At 46.7% G+C, this 20,315-nt stretch overlaps 1 protein-coding gene across 1 annotated transcript in view; it reads right to left on the bottom strand.

The window, feature by feature from the left end:
* Positions 1-19,007, bottom strand: part of LOC144108430 (neprilysin-1-like) — a 45,434-nt gene extending 26,427 nt beyond the window's left edge. The window contains exons 1-2 of the mRNA XM_077641670.1: positions 18,912-19,007; positions 73-489 (exon numbers count right to left, since the gene is read on the bottom strand). Of these exons, the coding sequence (XP_077497796.1) occupies positions 73-489; positions 18,912-19,007 (513 nt within the window). The remainder of the gene's footprint in view (positions 1-72; positions 490-18,911) is intronic.
* Positions 19,008-20,315: the final 1,308 nt, after the last annotated feature.

Consider the following 20,315-nt stretch of genomic DNA (forward strand, 5'->3'; position numbering starts at 1 on the left):
GGCTCGAAATGCTACCGTAATGTAGCTCGCGCTACAAGAGTGAAACGCTTTAAGATAGGAATTATAAATCACCTGAGTGTAAGGCCCGTCCGGGTGACCTTTGTATTTGCCGCACACGAAGTCGTAAAGGTCATCGCACGGGTCAGCGGAGAAGTTCAGCTGACTCTGCAAATAATCCCTCTGGCCGCGGCAGCTGGCTGTTGTGCATGTCTTGACGTTTCCTGCAGAACCTTCCGCAACCCTTGAGAGCTTCAACCGCCTGGACTTCAGCGGCACCCTTCTCGCTGTCAGGCGTTCTGTTGCTGGACGTATTAAAGGTGAAGCATCCTTCGAGGACGCTGTGAACAGCTCTCGATTGCTCGTCACTGCAGCCGCCCTCAGTGGAAGCGGGACCTCCAAACCTTGGGAATCCGCGAAGTATCTAAACTCGCCAAATTCACGATAACCACCTTTATACCGAAGGCCCAGATCGACTTTTGTGGACAGGGTCTGCGCAGAAAGATATTCACAAAGGAAATAAGCTTTGGAAAATTTTTAGGGCATCACTGTCCTGGTCTTTGCATAGTGCCAGTCTGAATTTTAATAAGTAGGGGAGAAGTCAGGGTGTAAACTAGACCAGGAAGAGAAGACACACAGCACTTCGCGCGGTCTTCACCACATGCAGCCCCAACTATCCCCGCAGCATTTTCTCTTATACTGTATTTTAATAAATGCCCAAAGGCTGGCAGCCTCGACCATTTTCGTGAGCTCTTCTGCGCTTTAAAAAAGTGAGCAGATGGTTCAGCATAGCTAAGCACGGAATAACGTGCAGTAGCTTTAGTTACGTAAGGTCCTTACGTGTTAAATGCCTTTATTATAAATGCATTCTATCTAAACGCATTTACCCAGAAGGTATTTACCGTGAAAGCCTTCATCCTAAAGACATTTGACCAAAAGGCATTTTATCTAAGGGCTTTTACCACAAAAGGCCTTTGGCCTAAACACCTTTAACCCGAGACATTTTCCTTGAAGGCTTTCACCCAGGCCTCACCCAAGTCAAGGCCGGCCAGGTGTGCATAACTGGCAGATTGCCCACAACCTGCCACCTGCCACAAAGCAGGTTTCAGGGACGTACAGTTTTGGTCAAAACTCTAAAACACCAAAGGCTTTTCCCTTCAGCCGCATAACAGAGCCATTACGGCACTATGAAATACCGAAATATATTGAAATGCTAGCAGAAGATTTCTTCTTGCGGCATAGAAGCTTCCTGCTTGTTTTGAATGATCCGCTACACGGATCATTCTAGGAACATTGATTTTGCAGAGGCTGAACGCTGTGGCCTTAAGACTGTTGACCAAGACTGTACCTGCGTACGTATGCCCGAAATTAGAAAATGCGCCTAGTAGTGTTTCTGAACTAAAAAAAAACCTTCGTTGTTCACTGCGGCAGTATAGTACCTTTCTCGAATTGGCTTAAAACAAAAACTCGCACTTTGCTCTTGTTTTGTCAAGACAGGAAGTGAGAAAAGGAGCCCAATCTCTGCGTATGGAATGAGCTGCATTTTATTAACATGCTGCGTTCTTTCCCTTGTACCGAACAAAAACTGTTGCTCAAGCATCTAAACACAGCGCAAATAGCCATGAGTAGTTAAATAAGTACTATTGATAATGAAAGGCGAACCTTGCTCGCTTCTCGAGCTCGGGGCGAAGAAGTGGCATAGAATATGCACCTTTTTGCAATTTTTCTTACTCCGCTTGAAGCAGCACCAAAAAAAAAAAGAATTTCAGAAGAGTGGCTTATTGAAAGCTGTACATTAGAGAGCAATGTATGCGCCGGAATTTGAATGTTATTTGCGGCTCTCTACGATTAACTTGCGCAGCCGCAGAAAAGAATAGGTGTGCGCAAGGCTCCCCCAAGCTCCGAGAAGGTGCGATGGAAATAGGAGAAAGCAATGAGCATGCCATGGTACGGAGCCTACCACCGAGAGCCCTTCTTGAACTCCAGTGTGTGTAAAACAGTGATCCTATAATCACACCTCATTCAGGAATAATGCTCTTTTTACTCCCGCTCGTGCATAACAAACACGCTACTTTCGGCACTCTTTGCCCAAGCTACCCTTACGCCATTATTATATCAATGAATTTCTCTCGAACCGAAGACCTAGGCTCAGTGTCGAAGAAGTCAAGTTGGAGTTCACGCGGCTGGGAAGTAGGGGCACACCGCACGGGGAAGTGCTGTCCCCTTCGTTCTTCGACATGCACTATTAGGACTACCGATTAGGTTGGACAGCATACAGGGTGTCAGACACGCACTGTATGTTGACAATATCACGAATTGGACCTCCGGAGGGTCATTTGGAAGCATGCAGGAAAGACTACAATAAGCGGCGGATGCTGTGCAAGAACAGGCCAAATGGTGCGGACTCCAATGCACACCCAACAAATAAGAGTTAATAATATTTAGGAAGAAAGGAGACTCCGACCCTCTTGTAGTATTTAAGAGCGCGAATGCAAGAGGGACCACTTGCGAAAATATTAGGTGTGTTAATATACTCCAAGGGCAATAACGCGGAAGTGATTAGGTCACTGCAGGCAAGAACTGAGCAGGTGGCGAGAAAGATTAATAGGGTATCAAACAACAAGCATGGACTTAAGAAAAAGAAACCATACAGTTCATACAGGATCTTATTGTGACCTTACACGGCATCTTTTCTGAAATGGAAGAAAAGTGAGAACAGGCTGCACGTCATAATACGCAAAGTATATAAAAAAGCACTTCTTATCCCGGTCAACGCAGGAACAGAAAGATTACTATACATAACCGTTCAGAATACTGTGGACGAAATTACTGAAGACCATTCGATATCGCAGAGGATACGCCTGTCAGGAAGCAGGACAGGAAGGGACGTAGTCGACAGACTAGGGCTCCCATGCATTTGGTCAACGGAGGACAGTGAGGACTTGGGAGGCCAGCTGAGAAGTAAGATCGAGGTGCTGCCCATTTCGAGAAACATGCACCCCGAATATCATAAGAAATGACGGAAGGCTAGGGCGAACGCCATCAGGAGAACATGAGGCGCGATGCAAGAGGCAATTTACGTGGACGCGGCAGGGCCAGTCAACGGGATATCAACGATAGCACGCACGGATGCGCAAGGGAAATTAGTTAATGGGGCATCAATTAGATGCCAGAGAGTCGTCCAGGCTGAGGAAGCGGCGATAGCTTCGAAGATGGCTTCCTGGAAGCTCTCATGTGTTATTACGGACTCCAAGAGTGTATGTAGTAACTATACAAGAGGAAGGATTGGTAAACACGCGAACAGAATACTCAGAACTGAAGAAGATACAAAACTTTAAATACACAGGCATATGGACTCCAGGACACTCTGATGATGTTGGAATGTTGATGATGTTGATGATGTTGGCAGCGCGCTATTACTCCGGGTCCCCCAACATTCGCAGGAACATTCGACGGAATAATTTTGAACCACTATTCATCTACAGGGATTTACTCCAACATTTGAGATTAACGAGGAAAGTATATGCCAAACCACACAAAAAAATTAAACAGGTCTCGCCACTTCGCGCACTTTTGCGTGCGCTCCCAGACATCCTTAGAGCGTATGGGGGTAGCGGTCTCGGTCACAGAGGAGATGCCCTCGACTCAGCGTGGCAAGCTCAGCCGGAGACAAGCTACCAAGTGACAACGGGGTTGGTCGTTTGGTGGCCTGCTTTCGCCGGTCGCAAGCCAGAGATTGGGTCGGAGCCAAAGATTCACAAACAAAACAAAGTTTATACAGCTAAGAGACGATACAAAGGATTTCACTATCACTCGTACGAGCAGATACAAAGTGATTTACATATACAAAGCAACTCATGCAATGTAACAATCGAGAGGTATTGCAATTTAACAGAACCTTTGTACCTAAAGTGCACTGACACACAGAGAGACAAACAAAACAAAATTTTTTCACCGGGCACTGCGACAGTCCGACGACCTGAGGATCACGACGGGGCCGATCCGCAGGTTAGCGCACGTTGCCTCGTTCGTCCGTGGCTGGGCGGTGGTGTTCTCCCGGGAGTCGAGCGGGCGCGCTTTTCGGAAGCTTAAACGGCGGCTCGGGCTAACCGACAGCGATTGAAGCCACTCATTTATAGGCACAAACCGCGTCTTTTCATTCTTCACGCCAAGCAGGCGCGCACATACACGCAGCTTCAACTGCACAAACTCCTTCTCCTTTTCGCGCCGGGCGCGCGACCCCATAGAGCGAGCGCGGAAATCACCGTCCAGAAAAATCTAGGCCATTCCCGGTACGCTGAGTCATCGGCGCAGGAGCGAAGGGGAGAGGGTATCACTTTGACGCGGACAAGGTTACCCCCTTTCCGTCGACAACAAGCAAAAACTTCTCCAACATTCGAGAAAAATCTACGCCGCGCGCGGCCATGCCTCCCTCGGCGCCGCGCCGGCGACCTGAGTTGCAGCAGTACGCAAAGCTCCGCACTGTCCGGGGGTCCTTCCCCGCTGTTTTTTGTTTTATTTTACCGCGCGTGTGTGCTTAGGCGCAGCGCCGGCTTTTTTTCGAAAATGCTCCAAATTTTGTTACAACAGGGAGCAAGGGGACATTTTAAGAAAATTTCAATCGATTACTTGTATAAATCCTGTCAAATTCAGCTACATGTTAATAAATTTGTATGATCCACACAGCGCCTTCTACGGTGAAGTGGCTGACTTATACCATATAGTACGGGCATGCAAGAGAAATCCACCTATACCAAGATTCAATGACCAAATAACTCAGGACTGGGAGGCGGCGCTGTCCGGCTCACGTGAATTCGGAGGACTAGCTTTCGCGGGTGAACCTAGCAAAAACGGCGGCAAAAGCCCACGGGCACATGGAATGAGGGCCCACCAAACACTATATGCATTAAACATTTCTCTCTATGTCTCTCTCCTTACGTCATTAACGTTAAATAATCATCAACATTATCCATATTCGGTAGAGATTTCAATTCAGCTCTCGTTATATTCTATTATATTTTAGCATGTGCTGCTAAAGAAAAATGTCACAAAAGCACAACTATGCATCGCACCCGATGAGTACAGACCGGCAGGCTATCTCATCGTCCAAAACTAAACGTAAGGCGAATTATTAAGCCGGGCAGGAAAGCACATAAAATGGTGAAGGAGTGGATTAGCACGTTCTTCTTGTGCATAGGTTCAGTAACTTGTACCACGCTAGCAAACAAGAAGCAAAAGGCCTGCAGCAGAGGAATAGCGTGGCACGTCTGTAGCTACCGTATTAAAAAGGAATGCTTGTTGCCAAGAGCGTTAACAGTATAGCGATATTTACGCATTTCAGCTATAAGGCAGCATCTTTAAAAGAGAAAGTGAATATGAAAACACGGCAAGGAAAGGTAAGGTCCCTGACGTGTGGTAAGAAAATATGGTGGTGATGTTTTCCAGGAGACCCCTTTTATTATGTGTTGAAGGCGTAATAGGCATGACCAGTACCGCAGTCATCACTGGTAATTGCAGTACAGCGCCCTTTGCTGGCGGAGATCCAAGATGCAAGAGACTAGACCAGCCGACTTGTCAACCCTGCTAAGGGCATGTTTGCTCGCAAGGATACGAAAATGTGGAATTCGCTACGATGCACACGCGAAAGATGCGAACGCTCATTGAAACAAAGAAAGGCGTAGGGAATTTTTATTTGAATTGTGGCGTTGATCAGTGTTGAAAATGATCACCATAAATATATTTTAGATGCAACCTAATTTTTAAATCTATTTTAAGAACCACTTTGACTTTCTCCTTCAACATCGTGAAAAAATTGATTCAATATAAAATCGAATACGGTGGTAAACCATGCGATGCCTTATCCCAGATATTATTTACGCTTCCGTACGCAGCATTAGTGTCTAACGAGGACCCTTTCATATGCGCTGAAGAACGCGTGACGATCACTCTAAGCAAGTACCACCATCTAAAACAGATCACAGATACAGGCCAAGCATTTCGTGTGAAATAACAAACGGCGTTGTATGCTATACGCAATCATAATAACTTGCCTTGAATAATGGTTAAATTTATTTTCGGCGCTCAACATTGGCTTCCGCCACAAAGGGCTACCTCAGGGTTCCTGTTTTGCGAGGTATGTTGGCTTCGCAGACTGAGGTAGGACTAAGTAATCCGTAAAACCTACACGCAAATTTTCGGTGCAGAAAAGCCGTTGAGTCTACAGTCTAGGCCTTATGTATCTGTCCCTTCGCCGTGTCCATGATATTGCTCTGTTGCAATCATCGATGAAGACAGAAAGGAGGGCATGGTGCCGTATACGAGCCGACCCAATCATTAAGAGCTAAAAAAAAGAAAATCAATATATGAAAAATTGCATCATAATAGATTGCCCGCCTGGTATTTCAACGTGCTTTTCATTTGCCTATAGTCAATGAGAACTATGGCTCTTCTTTTTCTTTCTACGTGATATCCACGCAAGCGTGCAGACCTCAACACAGCTGTCGAGTTTACGCCGCATTGGAACCCACTGTGGCGCCGTTTTGATAGGTAGGTGAACTTACCTTTCGAACAGACCACGTGAGAAGGGCGACCAAGCAGCATGCGAGGACGGTGGCGAGTACTCCTAAAAGTAGGATGGCTATGGGGAAACTACCGAAGACTTTCTTCTGATCGTCTGGGTGACCTTTGCCCATGGACAATTCGTTGGCTACTCGGCTTGGCAGTGGACATTCCTTGTGAAGGACATAAAAAAAAAATGCTCACTTTGTAATTCACTTCTGTTTAAACATCACATGAGCTGCCCAGTGGGAGGCTTTTCTGGGCTTTCTAGTCTTCGCGGAACGGCTGTCATATGTATTCATTCACATGACTGTTGATATAAGATAACGCGTCAATCACAGATAATTGAGAAGGCAAGTCGAGAACGTGCACATTAGCGGTTAGCTGCGCGGTCATGAAAACAAAGAAAACTAAAGGCCACGCAATACGGGCATTTTTCTTCACCTTTTGACCATGACACCAGTGCAGCGTGCCCTTGTAAGACATAAAATGGCACAGCGTACACAACCAAAAGAAGCCTGGTCGAGTTGTTCTCAGTAGGAATGTCTATGGCATGTCGTGAAAAACACATACTTTACATACTGACATGAACTCTCGATATTATTTCGATATTCGGGGCCAAATCTAAGGCGATTTGAAATGAACAGTGTCGCAAATGGCCATTTTTCAACTCATGCTTTTTATACACTACCTAGAGCGACATGTGGTGACATGGCAGTTCATTCACTGCGAGAGTACGGGATGTGGAATGTTAGTAGTTGGTTTATCTGCTGTTGAGCCGAAAACATTGATGGAATCTTAACAATACAACTGTTTACGAAGCAAGGTTTAAAAAATGCTTTGCCCTTTTTCATGACAGCCATATGGCAAAGCTTCAGTTACGTAAAATATCTTAAAAAGTAAAAAAGAACGGTTGAGTAAAATAATTTATTCTGCACCGAACCGACAGCACAACAGCCCAGCTATGATTCAGCAAGGAAACCCAGCTTTCCGACCCCTGCTCTAGCAAAGCCAAATATGCAGTTCTATCTTCCCGCCACTCCCGCTGTGGATGAACTGTGCTCTTCCAGAAACACGCATAGACGGTGGCGCCTCTTTTGTGCCGAGGTAAGTTTGAGAATCTCGCTGGTTCAGGTAGCTGGTTCAGACAGGTTGCATACTACTCCTTGCAAATTTCACGTGCACGTCGCATCACAAATTGCAAAGAATGATAAACGGCTTTTGCGTCATTAAGTTTTTGACAATTTGTATTATCCATAAACGTTATATTCAATTGAAAATAAAATATTCTTTTTCCTGAGTACATTTTTTGTTCCTGCAGATAGCAATAGCATTAAGAGGTTCCGCTACTGGCGGCAGCACAGAAGGGCCTGTACGCAATCGTAGGAGGGCTGTAGGGACGTTTTTACCTTAAAAAGAAATCTAATAAACCTCCATCGGGTTTGTTTCCAATAAAGAAGGAAAATCTGAAGAGTACGCAGTTTGCTTTTCAAAGTACAGGTCAGAGTCCTATGTGCTGTTGGTTTTGTGACCTGTCGCTTGAATTATTGCATGGTGACAGACACCATAGAACCGGCTGTAGATATGTATCAAAAACTGTCCGCAACTATAGCAAAATGCGATACGGTCCATCTAAAAAGCATTTCAGAACTTTTACTGGAATGTTCCATTTTCCTAATCGTTAACAAAGAGTTGCACACAATGAGGGATGGTTTACTGAACATTCCTAGTGTCAGGACGTAATAAATCACGTGACTTGCCGGCTGGCACAACAACGCATCCAAGCCTGCAAAACACTTAGCTTGTGGAGGCTCAGTTAGGTTTTAGGGGCTGGCCATACATGCAGAGAGAAATGTGCGTACGGGCAGCCGAGGAAAAGAAACGCTTCTCTGCGCTTTGAACAGAAAAGCTTGACTGAGGGGTCATCAGCCCTGATAGACCAATACTCCGGTATAGCGGGGCGCCGCGTATCTTGGGTTCGACAGTGTTATACCGTAATTCGAAGTCGCAACTAATTGCAACAAGACGGAATGTTCCAATGCATACTAACTTTTGCGGTAAGGTCGCAGAGAGGTAAGCCGGCACCTTTAAAACAAACTGACGTGCAAAAGTTTGCTCTAAAGTGCCTGAAACCATCGGCTGCAATTGTTTATCTTAGAGGCAATAAATATAGCGACGTTCTTCAATAGAGAGGCGTGAAAAAAACGCAGCTTATATTTTCAGGATAGTGATGCTTTGAAACACCGTAACTGGGAAACTATTAGCTGCGTTATATGCAACTGCATGGAGCTTAACTATTAGTCACAATTTCAGTATATAATCAATGGTTCGACGAGAGTTCGTCTGGTCAGGCATTGCATTAAAGTAAAAGGAATGCGGTCACTGACCATGTCATGAAATTCAAGACGTTTTGGAACCTCATACGGGTTCCTTGATCCCTTCCTTGATGGAACACGTACGAGGTTCCGAAACGTCTTGAATTTCGTGACATGGTCAGTGGCCGCATTACTGTTTCTTTAATTTCAGTATAGCCATGCTTCTAAGCGTAGTGTTACGAAATGGCAAGCCAAGGAACAGGACGACACGATGACAGATGAAATATGATTTCATGGCTGCGGGCCTAGCGCGAGCCCTCCGTTCCGCGCCACTGCCTGCTACTTCGTCTTCTTCGTAACAATATTTTACGAGTGTTTTAAAAAGCTCATCTCGTTAAGATGAATTTTAACTCGCAGATTGCGCAGTCTCTGAAAAATACTTTTCTGCACTGCGGAAATTTAGAAAAAGAAAGAAGTATTGAGATAGTTTCATGCTCTGCTACCTTGTGACAACTTCTTTTACAGCGTAATTTCTAAAGGAGATTACGTGTCTTTATTCTTACCACACAATCCACTGTCAAAAGTTCTCTAGTCGACTCCACTTTTGCTCCTCTTTCAGGTCGCTTTATTCGACCTCTGGAAAAGTTGGGAAATTAAGGGTTAGCAAAGGAAGCGTATGGAGAATACGAGATTCCAAACGTCGTGGCCTATTATTGCAACAAAGTTCACACAGCGGTGAATCAAGCAAAAGAATACGAAAAACCTACCGGCACCAGCTCTGCCCTTTGAAGCAACATACCCTGTCGGTAAGGCGGGACTTGATTGCTGGATGCCGCGCCGCTGCGTCCACATTTCGCGGCAGATATTCGTACCGCACTGAGAACAGACGTAGTGAGCTCCAAGCATAATTCACCAGTAACCGCGAAAGAAGATTACGCGTTTAATCGCATGAAACACAAATTTAAGCATATGCTATTCTCTTAAGTAATGTAATAAGAAGTGTAAAACGGGCTCGAAAGGAAAAAACAAAACCCGTGGGAAAAGCTTTTGGTTGAGCTGTGGGCCGCCAGAACTAAAAATATAACAAATGACTTGCAATCGCAAAGTATCAATTCCGAAATGGCGAACGAAGGTCGAAGCGGTGCAAATGCGACAAAACAAGCAAATAGTAAAACAAGAAACAAGAGCTAAGCGTAGAATGACAGCGATAAGTCAGTGACAAAAACATGAGAAGGGTAGTAATAATAATTGTTTTTTTTTTGGAATGGAAATCGCGCAGCACCTGTCTCATATATTGTTGGACACCTGAACCGCGCAGTAAGGGAAGGGATATAGGAGGAAGGGAAAGGAGAAAGGAAGAAAGAGGTGCCGTAGTGGAGGGCTCCGGAATAATTTACACCACCTGGGGATCTTTAACGTGCACTGAAATCGGACAGCACACGGGAGCCTTAGCGTTTTTCCTCCATAAAAACGTAGCTGCCGCGGTAGGGTTCAAACCCGGGAGCTCCGGATCAGCAGGCGAGCGCCCTAACCACTGAGCCACCGCGGCGGGTACATGAGAAGAGTAAAACCGGGTAAAACCCAATATGTAAGTTAGAAGCGCTAAACCATATTATAAATGAAGTCAGCCATCAAAAAAGTGCGCCTGCTTCGCCAACAGTTTTCTCGAAGTGTCACGTATAGAGTCCCTGACTGGCACTTTTGCGAAGCTTATCTGCATTACCTCGAGTCAAAATTTGAAGCAAAAGCTTCACCATACGCTAGATAAAGCCGATTTCGCCATGCGTTGCCGGTTGACCTTCAGGTGAGCCAGAGGTCACGTGTGGCTATAGGCCTTACCATATGTGGCCCAGCATGGTGTCGCACCACTTGACCTTTCAGTTTGGCCGGGACCCTTGACCTTTCGATTCGCCAATAGAGGGTAGGAGAATAGTCACGTGACAATCGCGTGATGTGCAATGAATACTGCCGCTTTGACGCCAGTCTGGGGGGAATAAAAGACGGAGCCGTGCGCTTGGCTTAGATGCCATGGAAGAGTGTAGCGAGGAGCCCACGTATAGCGTTCATTGGGTGACCAACCTCTCGCGATGAGCCATTAACTACCACCTGCCAAGGGTGGGCGTGCTGCCTATCCAGTGTACGGCGCACTCAATGTTACACACGCCAAGTCGCATCTATACTTGCCCAATAGACCAGAGCTTTTGCTCTCTAACCAGGTTCAGCAGTACTTAAACCGCAGCAAATTTTTTCACATTCGCTTTTGCCCAGAACCTTTGTTCTATAAAAACATTTTAGCATGCGAACTCTCCAGTGACCAAGCAAGCGTGGTAGCCCATCTTTTAACGTTACACATTACGTGCCCCTCAGCGCTATAACGTAGAGAAGCGGTCGTTCTCACTTCCTGTGGCGCTGTCGTAGTTGGATACTGGCAAAAAAGTTTGCACAAAATCGCACACTATGTTTGCGTCTCACTGGGACAGTGACCTTGAAATCGCTTTAACATGTTCGTGCTCCTAAGCACATCCATCTTATAAACGTCACAGGAATAGTGGCTGTAAGCTTGTTTCATGGCAGCGACGGCGGCCATAGGAGGTACAGGCGTCACACGGTCTGAAAGGATCGTTGTTGCCAAATTAGAACGCCCAGCACTTGTTTCTCAGCGCATTAACATAACGGCCGCATAGAAGTTAACATCAAGCTCACACACGCGTGCTCTTGAACTCAGACCATGCACCGTTACTGCAACCGAACGCTACTAAAACACAGCCATTTCCTCCAGTCTCTTTGACGGCCGCATGTTCGAAATTAGTTTTACCGACCCGATTGAGAAAGGAAGTGCGCCGCGAAAACACTATGAGACATAAAAATGCTACAATAAATTAGGACATGGAGAGTCATTAACACGACCGACTCACTGAGCGCTCTCTTGCTCTGGTCCTAGAACCCCAAAGTGCTTGCGGTGACGTAGACGCTGTAAACAGCGAACTGGAAATTGGCTCCGTGCTCGGCGTAGACTTCCACTTCCTCACGACTTGCATGTTGTCGTTGTTGTCCTCAAGGAGATAATGACGCGTACCCACGGCGGGGATGATGAAGATGATGATTATGATGTCCGCAGCCTTAATGGCACATATCCACGGCGGGGTATTGGCCAGGGTGCATTGCTGGTACAAACGCACTCATCGACAAGGAGTGCGGTATTTGGATTATTTTGTGTCTTTGATTAGAATTTATACAAAAAGCTCAAAACAAAACTGAAAAGAAAACGCTGCGAAGGCTCATTCTAGCAGAGGAATCTGCCTGATGTTGTTGTTGTTGCCTCGAATACGATGGCACGTACCCACGGTAGGGGATGGGCCAGGGTTTGGTGCAGATGTAATCTGGCCAAGACGCAGTCAGCGACCCACATGTGCAATATGCTTCTTCAGCTACATCAAAGTCATTTGACGATTCATTATTTAATTTGCTATCAAAAACAAAGAAGATGAATACCTGAACATATATATCCACCCGGAACACTGTTACGGTCTAGTTGAATAGTGGCAAAAGTGCGATCAAGAAACGGTCTGCGGACACATTCTGTATTTTTAGTTGTCTTGTGCAGTTAGGACATCTCGTAACGATTGACCGGGTGGAGCAGGTGTCGGCACAGTGATCATACATCAGGCATAGGGAACAGAAATTGGCTTTGGGGTGTTGGGGACTCCATCGGATCATGGCTCGATGATAAGGACTTACTTGGGGACAACGCTACCCTTAAGGTGATTAAAACAGTATCTGACCAGCCTGTCATGCGGGTGACTAGTATTTATTTTCTTTTACCTCTTTCTTCCTTTCTTCTTACACTCCCTCCTTTATTCCTTCCCTTACGGCGCGGTTCAGGTGTCCAACGATATATGAGGCAGATACCGTGCATTTCCTTTCCCCCAAAACCAATTATTATTATTATTATTATTATTATTATTGCAGTTATGTAATCATAGAGAATCCCGCATATAAAACCCAATGCAAATCCTTTGGCGTTCGCACCGACCGATAATAACACTGGCAGAGATACGGGAGCTCTAACCTGGAGGGAGGGACCTACAGGTAAGCTTCTCTGAAGTGCAAACTTTGGAAAGTAGAGGAGAAAATGGTCTACAGATTCAACTTCCCCGCATGCGTCGTATAGGTTTGTCGGTGTCGACCCACACCTGCCCCCCACTACGGTACCTCTTTCTTCTTTGACTCCATCTTTATCCTTCCTTTACGGCGCGGTTAAGGTGTCTGCCGAGATGTGAGACAGGTACTGCGTCATTTCTTTTCCCTAAAAACCATTTTTCAAACCAATCTTAAATTTTCTTCGAAGGCAAAGGAAAGGCGCATAACTGCGCCCCTTTGACAGTGGACATCTCAGTCGCGCTTTAACATAGATGGCGATAGGGACAGATGTGCGCTGCATGCGTTGGCATTCAAAAGGTTGTAGCAGAAACGTCGAACTGAAGCTATAGACAGTCGGCGTTCGTTGTGCTCATTGCCATTGGCGTTGAAAACGTTCTGGACTCCGATAATTTTGAGAAAAGGAAGGCGCATAACATTGCTCCCTGGGACAGCGGACGCCTCAATCGCGTTTTGAGGTACGTGGCGGCAGTGAGAGATTGATGTGGGATGGATGGATAGAAACAGCTTTATTAGACGAATGAAAAACTATTGTTGCAATCCACGCTGTGAATGTGATTGGACAGCGAAGCTATGCTGTTTTCATTCAATTTTTAGCCTGGCGTTTGTAAAGCGAAAGCTTTACTGGCCGCGAAGTTGCGATTTCGCCATGGCGGTGCCCCGAGGAGGCACATGACGTCACAACGCGCGCCTTGCCGCGGAGCCGAGAGAGAGAGAGAGAAAACCTTTATTGTTGGAGAGGAAGTCGGGTCACGCCCCTGGGTCTCCGCACGACCCCACTGCACTCAAGTGTTTATGTCCCTAAGGTCCATGACACTGGCAGCCCGGCCGGTGGCGATTGTCTGCACGGCCGGGTCCTCCGAGCGCAGCAGGGTCTCCCAGTCCTCCCAGGTCTTGAGGTCCTCTAGGCCGCGCGGGGGAGGGTCCGCCGGGCAGAGGGAGAGGATGCGGAGGGAAGAGGCGAATGGTTCTGGGCACAAGGTGCAGGCAGGAGTGGGGAAGGAGGGGTGATAGAGCCGGTCTGGCCGGGATGGCGGCGGCTGGCGCACTCGGCGTGAAATAGAGACGTGCTCCAAGTCTCCGCCCGTGCGGTCAGAGTGCGCTGAAGCCGCCGAAGGCGTCGGCGGTCAAGCGCAGTTGGAGTGTAGAGGGTCTCGCTTTGGCCGACGTGACATCGCCGTGCAGCGCGCGCGCGGGCATTACGCAGGAGTATAAACGCGCCTTAACCGAGCCTGCGCTTAACCCCTAACCAACGTGTTCGGTGGCGGCATCTATGGGAGCCACTGATACGCCGCACACTCGCTGAATAATAAAAAAAAGCTGTTCCGACGCTCGGAATCGAACCAGGGCCTCTGGCGTTTGAGGCGGAGACTCTACCACTCCGCCACGTCGGGTCTATTTTCCTTTGTTGCATGAAAATAGTGCCAAAAATAAAATTCTAAGCACGCTTACGCCACAAAACACCAGGCCACCTTACCCCTTCATGACCCCTGCTTCCAAAAAATCAAAAGTCTGAGAGGCACGCACATGTATCCAGATAGGGGAACCAGCTAGGCGGCTCTTGCAGGGCAGCATATACTCCCCGCACCAAAACTCATTGTTCACGAAACAAAGATTTCAACGACCGTGGTGATTCGTCGTGGTGGTCCATCATGCGGCTCCTCCAGAGACTAAATAGTCCCAACAACAAAAATACATCATATGGCACAACAGAGCTTTTCTCAACAGGCAAAAAAAACGGGTACTGTGGGGTGTGATGTCAATGTCCTTCTTAATTGTTAATTGTAAAATCTCCCAGAATTTAGCGTCAATGCACAGAATAAAACAACGGTCAATTGTCTCTGGTGCACAGGCGGCAATTCACCGTCCATGACGCAAGCATCTCCTTAGCATGCCTTCACAGGCAGCGCGGATGTGTGCAGTTTAAAAAAGAATGTTTTTGCGGCAGAAGAAATGCACATTCGCCTAACACGTTTTGAAACACTGGTGTCAAGGGACTCCAGAAAAAGTTGCCGATACAACGGTACAGGGAAAAAATACTCTGTAAGTGCCTGAGTCATCTGTCTTCTAGAGAGGCTATACAGGTAGTCTAAAGGAAAGCGCACAGTGAGGAAATTGAAGGTGTCAGCAACTTCCTTCAGCAATCCACATAAATGTCCCTCACGTGTGTGCCCTGTTAGTGCGAATAGGAAAGGCAAATGAGCTCTGAGGCGCCTAATAAGCAGAGGTACTAAAAAGGGTGGTTCGATGATTTGAAAAAGAAAACACGCGAAACAAGCTGATACAGGAATAAGTGAACAAGGCCGATTCCACCAGACTCTAGAGAAAGAAATAGGTTATCGCGACGCATGGGTCCCATTGAGAACGCCATACGCATGTACCAAATGTTCCTTGCATCACCTGCACTTTCTTCTTCTCACAGTGGAGAACCTGCAACACATAGGCAAGTTTTGCAAATAAAACAAATGTTGCAGATTTGAGCCCGAGCAAACGCTGACAGTTCCATACCCATCCAAGCATGGGTTTGTAGCCACATGGATGCTATCTGTGAATCCAAGAAGGCGCCACTGTTGCGAATTTGGTAAAGAGGAACCACTAGGTAATGAAGGGCCCCGCAGTCCCTGCTTATGCCACAATAATGACTTTGCGTTGTACCGCAATGGCCCAACTAGACCCCCTTGGACTTATCTAGATTAAGAGCCACCCCTGATACCTCGCAAAACTGTTCAGTCAAATGCAATGCCTCAAGCACACTCTTTTTGTAAGAACAAAAGAGGGCGACATCATCTGCATAGGCTAAAACCTCAATTTCACAATGCGCCAGGGAGAAATCACGGATAGATGTGCAGTTAATAATATTGAGCAAAGGGGTTCTAGATATAGGGCAAACAACAAAGGCAATAATGGAGAGACTTGGCGAACAGATAATTCAAATGAAATAGGGTTGGTACGCTCTTAGTTAATAATGATAATATTAATTTCTTATTGGTGGAAAGAAAATGGCGCAGTATCTGTCTCATATATCGTTGGACATCTGAACCGCGCAGTAAGGGAAGGGATAAAGGAGGGAATGAAAGAAGAAAGGAAGAAAGAGGTGCCGTAGTGGTGGGCTCCGGAATAATTTCGACCACATGGGGATCTTTAACGTGCACTGACATCGCACAGCGCACTTGTGCTATAAGAACGCAAACAAGAAATCGTGATGAACTTTATCAAATGCCTTGGCCAGGTCCATCTGAATTAGAGCTACTTGTCCGATCGCATCTGATACAGTCTCCACTACTGAACGTGCGATATGAATATTAGGTTTGGATGCTGTGGCCTCTGATACCGCAGACCTGATGCGTGCCCATTAAGTGAGCGTCAACCAGCTGCAGACGATTGCAGAGAACTTTTGAAAAAGCTTGCAATCTACATTACAGAGGGAAATTGGACGATATCCCTCAACTGTGTTCAACAGATTTGAATCCGTGCTTCTTGGAATTAATATAGTGTGCCCAGAATGGAAAGTGGGGGGCAAAAAAACATCAACATCGTAAGAAGCCTTAAAACCTCCATCAAGACAGGCGCTAGGCAAGTGGAAAATGCTTTATAGAACTCGCTAGAAATGCCATCTGGCCCAGGAGATTTCTGAGCCGTCAGATCAGAAATGGCAGATTTAATTTAGTCCAAAGTGATAGGCCCCTCAACTATAGCACGCTGCTCATCGTCAAGTCGGGGCAAAGCTTCAAGTAAGTGACTGTAATCTGATGTCACATTTGTGCCCGCACAATCACCACACAGCTTCCGATTATAGTCAACGAAAGCCTCAATAATACCAGGACCATCGCTGTACGTGCTACCTCCATACTGAATTATCACTATTTTTTTAGCTAGAGCAGTCTGCCTTTCATCACTCAGGGCTCAACCAGAGAGATGGTTGCTCATCCAGAAACCTACGGGTCCTAGATCTTATCAAGACCCCTTTGTATCCTTAGGGTTCAAACTGCTGAAGCTCTGCTTTTACGGCAGTGATTTCTTCTACATAGGCACCTAGCATAATCCTCTAACTGATGTAGCTCAGCCAAAGTACGGTCGAGCTCTCGAAGGTGATGTCTCTTCAAAAACGCGATCCTTGCTTAGGCTTCAATAGCAATGTTTTTGTTTCTTGTTTAAATAAGTCCCATTATTGCAAAATTGAGAGATCACCGCGTGACCACGTGTCCTTCCAGCAATTAGATACAGCACGTTTGAAGATTTCATATGAGAGCAGGCAGTTATTCAGCTTCCACAGCACCCATCGAGGATGGAGTATGCGCCGACTGTACCGCCCTATCTGAAGAGACATCATGCAGTGATCACTGAAGAATATGGGCCACACCCAGTAACCAAAAACGTTGGATAACTGTCTTCTGAAACGTATATACTGTCAAGCCGAGCGCTAGAGGGGAGCACCGAAAATGAATGAAATGAATGTTATGTCCCTTATCTTGACCAACGTTTACCAGGTTGCATTCGCATGCCAAATCAATAAGTAAAGCAGCACTAGGGTCATATCGCTTACTTAACACTGCTCGGTCTTCATCCCTACAAATAAAACTGAAATCTCCCAACTGCGTAATTTTACGATCCGTGGACAAATGGTCGACTAATGGCAGGAAAAATAGCCTTCTATCACGCTGCTTTGCGGGGGCATAAATACAAACAATTCGCCACTGCACAACCGAAATTGCGAGGTCACAGCAGATACGTTGTCAGTCATCATCTGTGCTATACAATACGGCAGTAATCCCCAGTGTGTTGGCCAGGAATAGCATCAACCCGCTTGATATGCATCTAGAGTGACTAACGATAACATTGAATTCTGACAAAAAAGGCTCGACAGCTGCTTCAGTTTCTTCATAAGAGGACAGATTGGTTTCCTGGATGGCTGTCACACTCACACTCCCTTTGTTTAAAAGATGCCGTAACTGATGTTGCCTTCGACAATATCGCAAACGCCTAATGTTAAGGGTAGCGACCTGAAATGCATTGCCGCCCGCCATTTTTTGTGCTTGTCTTATTGAACGCCATCCCCTGTACTGGGGTGGCCGGCCTACAAATCGGCGGCCTGCTGGGCAGACATCGCCCTTCGTTTTGAGGTTACCTTTCCCAATGCCACCACACCAGGTGCTTTTTTCTCATCGCCATCGACACACACCTCATCATCTGCAGGGCGCTTCAAAGGTGCGCTGTGGTCCATCGCCTCTACGGAGACAGCCAAGGCTTCAGCCCATGAAGCCGAGTGGACCACGTCACTCATCACCACGCTGACAGCCGACGGTGCGCCGAACACACTAGAAGCTGACACTTCAGGTGACACACTGCTGCACTGCAGCGACGAAGGGGCATCGCAGGCGCAGAAGGCTTGTCACATATTCACTGGCTGAAGCGCCTCCTCTGACTCTACAGCAGGGGTGTTCTGCTCTCGTGATCGTTGGGTGACAGGTTGCTCCTTAGCAGCAAGCACAGGACTCAGAGTAACAGACCCGGGCAGACCCGGGTCCGGTGGCTTTAGGTCTGGAGACGGGGAATCCTGTTTGTCCGTACTTGCTGGCAGACCCTTGCCGTTATTCGGTGCAGAAACGTTTGGTCCATCTTCTGTTTGGAGCTTATGACTCAGTTCACCCGACGCTTCCACAACATCCGACACATCCATATGTGCTCGGACACCACTTCATCCTCATGTGCCCAGTTGCCGTAGCGTATCCTGTCAGCATAACTCATAACACAATTGCCTACTGTGCACCCAAAGCGTCGAAACTGTGTGATTCGATGCGTCTTACACTGACGATGTACATGGCCCACACGGTTACAACGAAGACACAGCGGAGGCCTGCCTGGGATCACAACTAAAGCTTGTACCCCGGAGACGTTGAGCGTGCGAGGAATTGTACTTGCTGACAAGTCGTCCTTGAGCGTGAGCGAGATTTCACGGTTCGCTGTTTCTATCTGCTCCATTCCGGAGCACCGTCACTTCTCAAGCTTGAGAGTTTGTACAGTTTCAAAAGTCTCCAAAGCTTCCACAATCCTTCGGTGCTTCAGATAGCGCAGAAGCCAAAGAAGCTTAAGCTTCACGCTTCTGTTGTCCGGGTCAAACACGATAGATTTTATAACTTTGACGTGGAACTCTGCTTTATCGTAAATGAGCTTCTGGTTTGAGGAACTGCTCTCGCATATAACCATCCGAAAGTGGCTCATTTGGTACTGGCCAATACACAGAATCTCACGGAGGTCCACAATCTGCGCGAGCGTGACTCGGAAGTCGGGAGCATGGTATGGGCGACCCTTGAGGTCAGCATGCAGAAAGACGATGTTGAGCACAACATTACCGGTAGGTTGTCGAGGGAGGACAACTTTGTATGAGCCTGTGGCAACTTCAGGTGTCGGGAGACCTCGGCCAACGGCCGATGCGCTGTTTCCAGCTAGAAGCATTTCTTCTTCTTCTTCTTCACCCCAGGTATATGGCACATACCACGCGGGGAGATTGGTCAAGGTGTAGTAGAATAAACAAAGAAGTTTCCATGGAAGATGACGACAAAATTGTAGCACCAATCGTGCAATTTGAAAAATCAATGAATAAAAACAACAGAACAATATTGACAGTTAAATAACAGACAGCATTGTGGTGAAAAAGAAGAGCTCGTAGAACTTTAAAAGAATTAGCACATCAACCTACCAGTTGCAATTATGTAATCGTGGAGAAACCCACAAATAGAACCCAATGCAAATTCCTTGGCTTTCGCACCAAACGATAATAATACTGGCAAAGATAAAGGGAGCCCTAACCTGGAGAGAGGGACCTCCAGGTAAATCTTTCTCTGAAGTGCGAACTTTGGGCAGTAGAGGAGAAAATGGTCAAAAGATTCAACTTTCCCACATGCGTCACATAGGTTCGTCGGTGTCAACCCACACCTGCATAGATATAAATTCAAACTTGGAATCCTGCACCGCAACCGCGTCATTGTTACCTCACACAGCCTGTATTTACACGAACGGACGTTCCAATTATATGCTAAGTGCTGATAGTCAGTGGTATTTAGTAAGGGATCTCGTAACCTGGCTGAAATATGTAGGAACCGCTGAAACCTGGAAATCGCCAGCAGGCTGAAATTCGCGACGGGATGTGTCACTGACCCGCCAAGAGCCGACCTTGCTAAGTAATCAGCCACCTCATTTGAATGAATACCAGCATGGCCAGGGACCCTGACAAAACGGACCACCTTCAAAGTGCATGGGACAAAAAATCGCAGGATACGGTGCAAAAAA

The sequence above is a fragment of the Amblyomma americanum genome, chromosome 10, assembly GCF_052857255.1.
Source record: "Amblyomma americanum isolate KBUSLIRL-KWMA chromosome 10, ASM5285725v1, whole genome shotgun sequence".
NCBI lineage: Eukaryota > Metazoa > Arthropoda > Arachnida > Ixodida > Ixodidae > Amblyomma > Amblyomma americanum.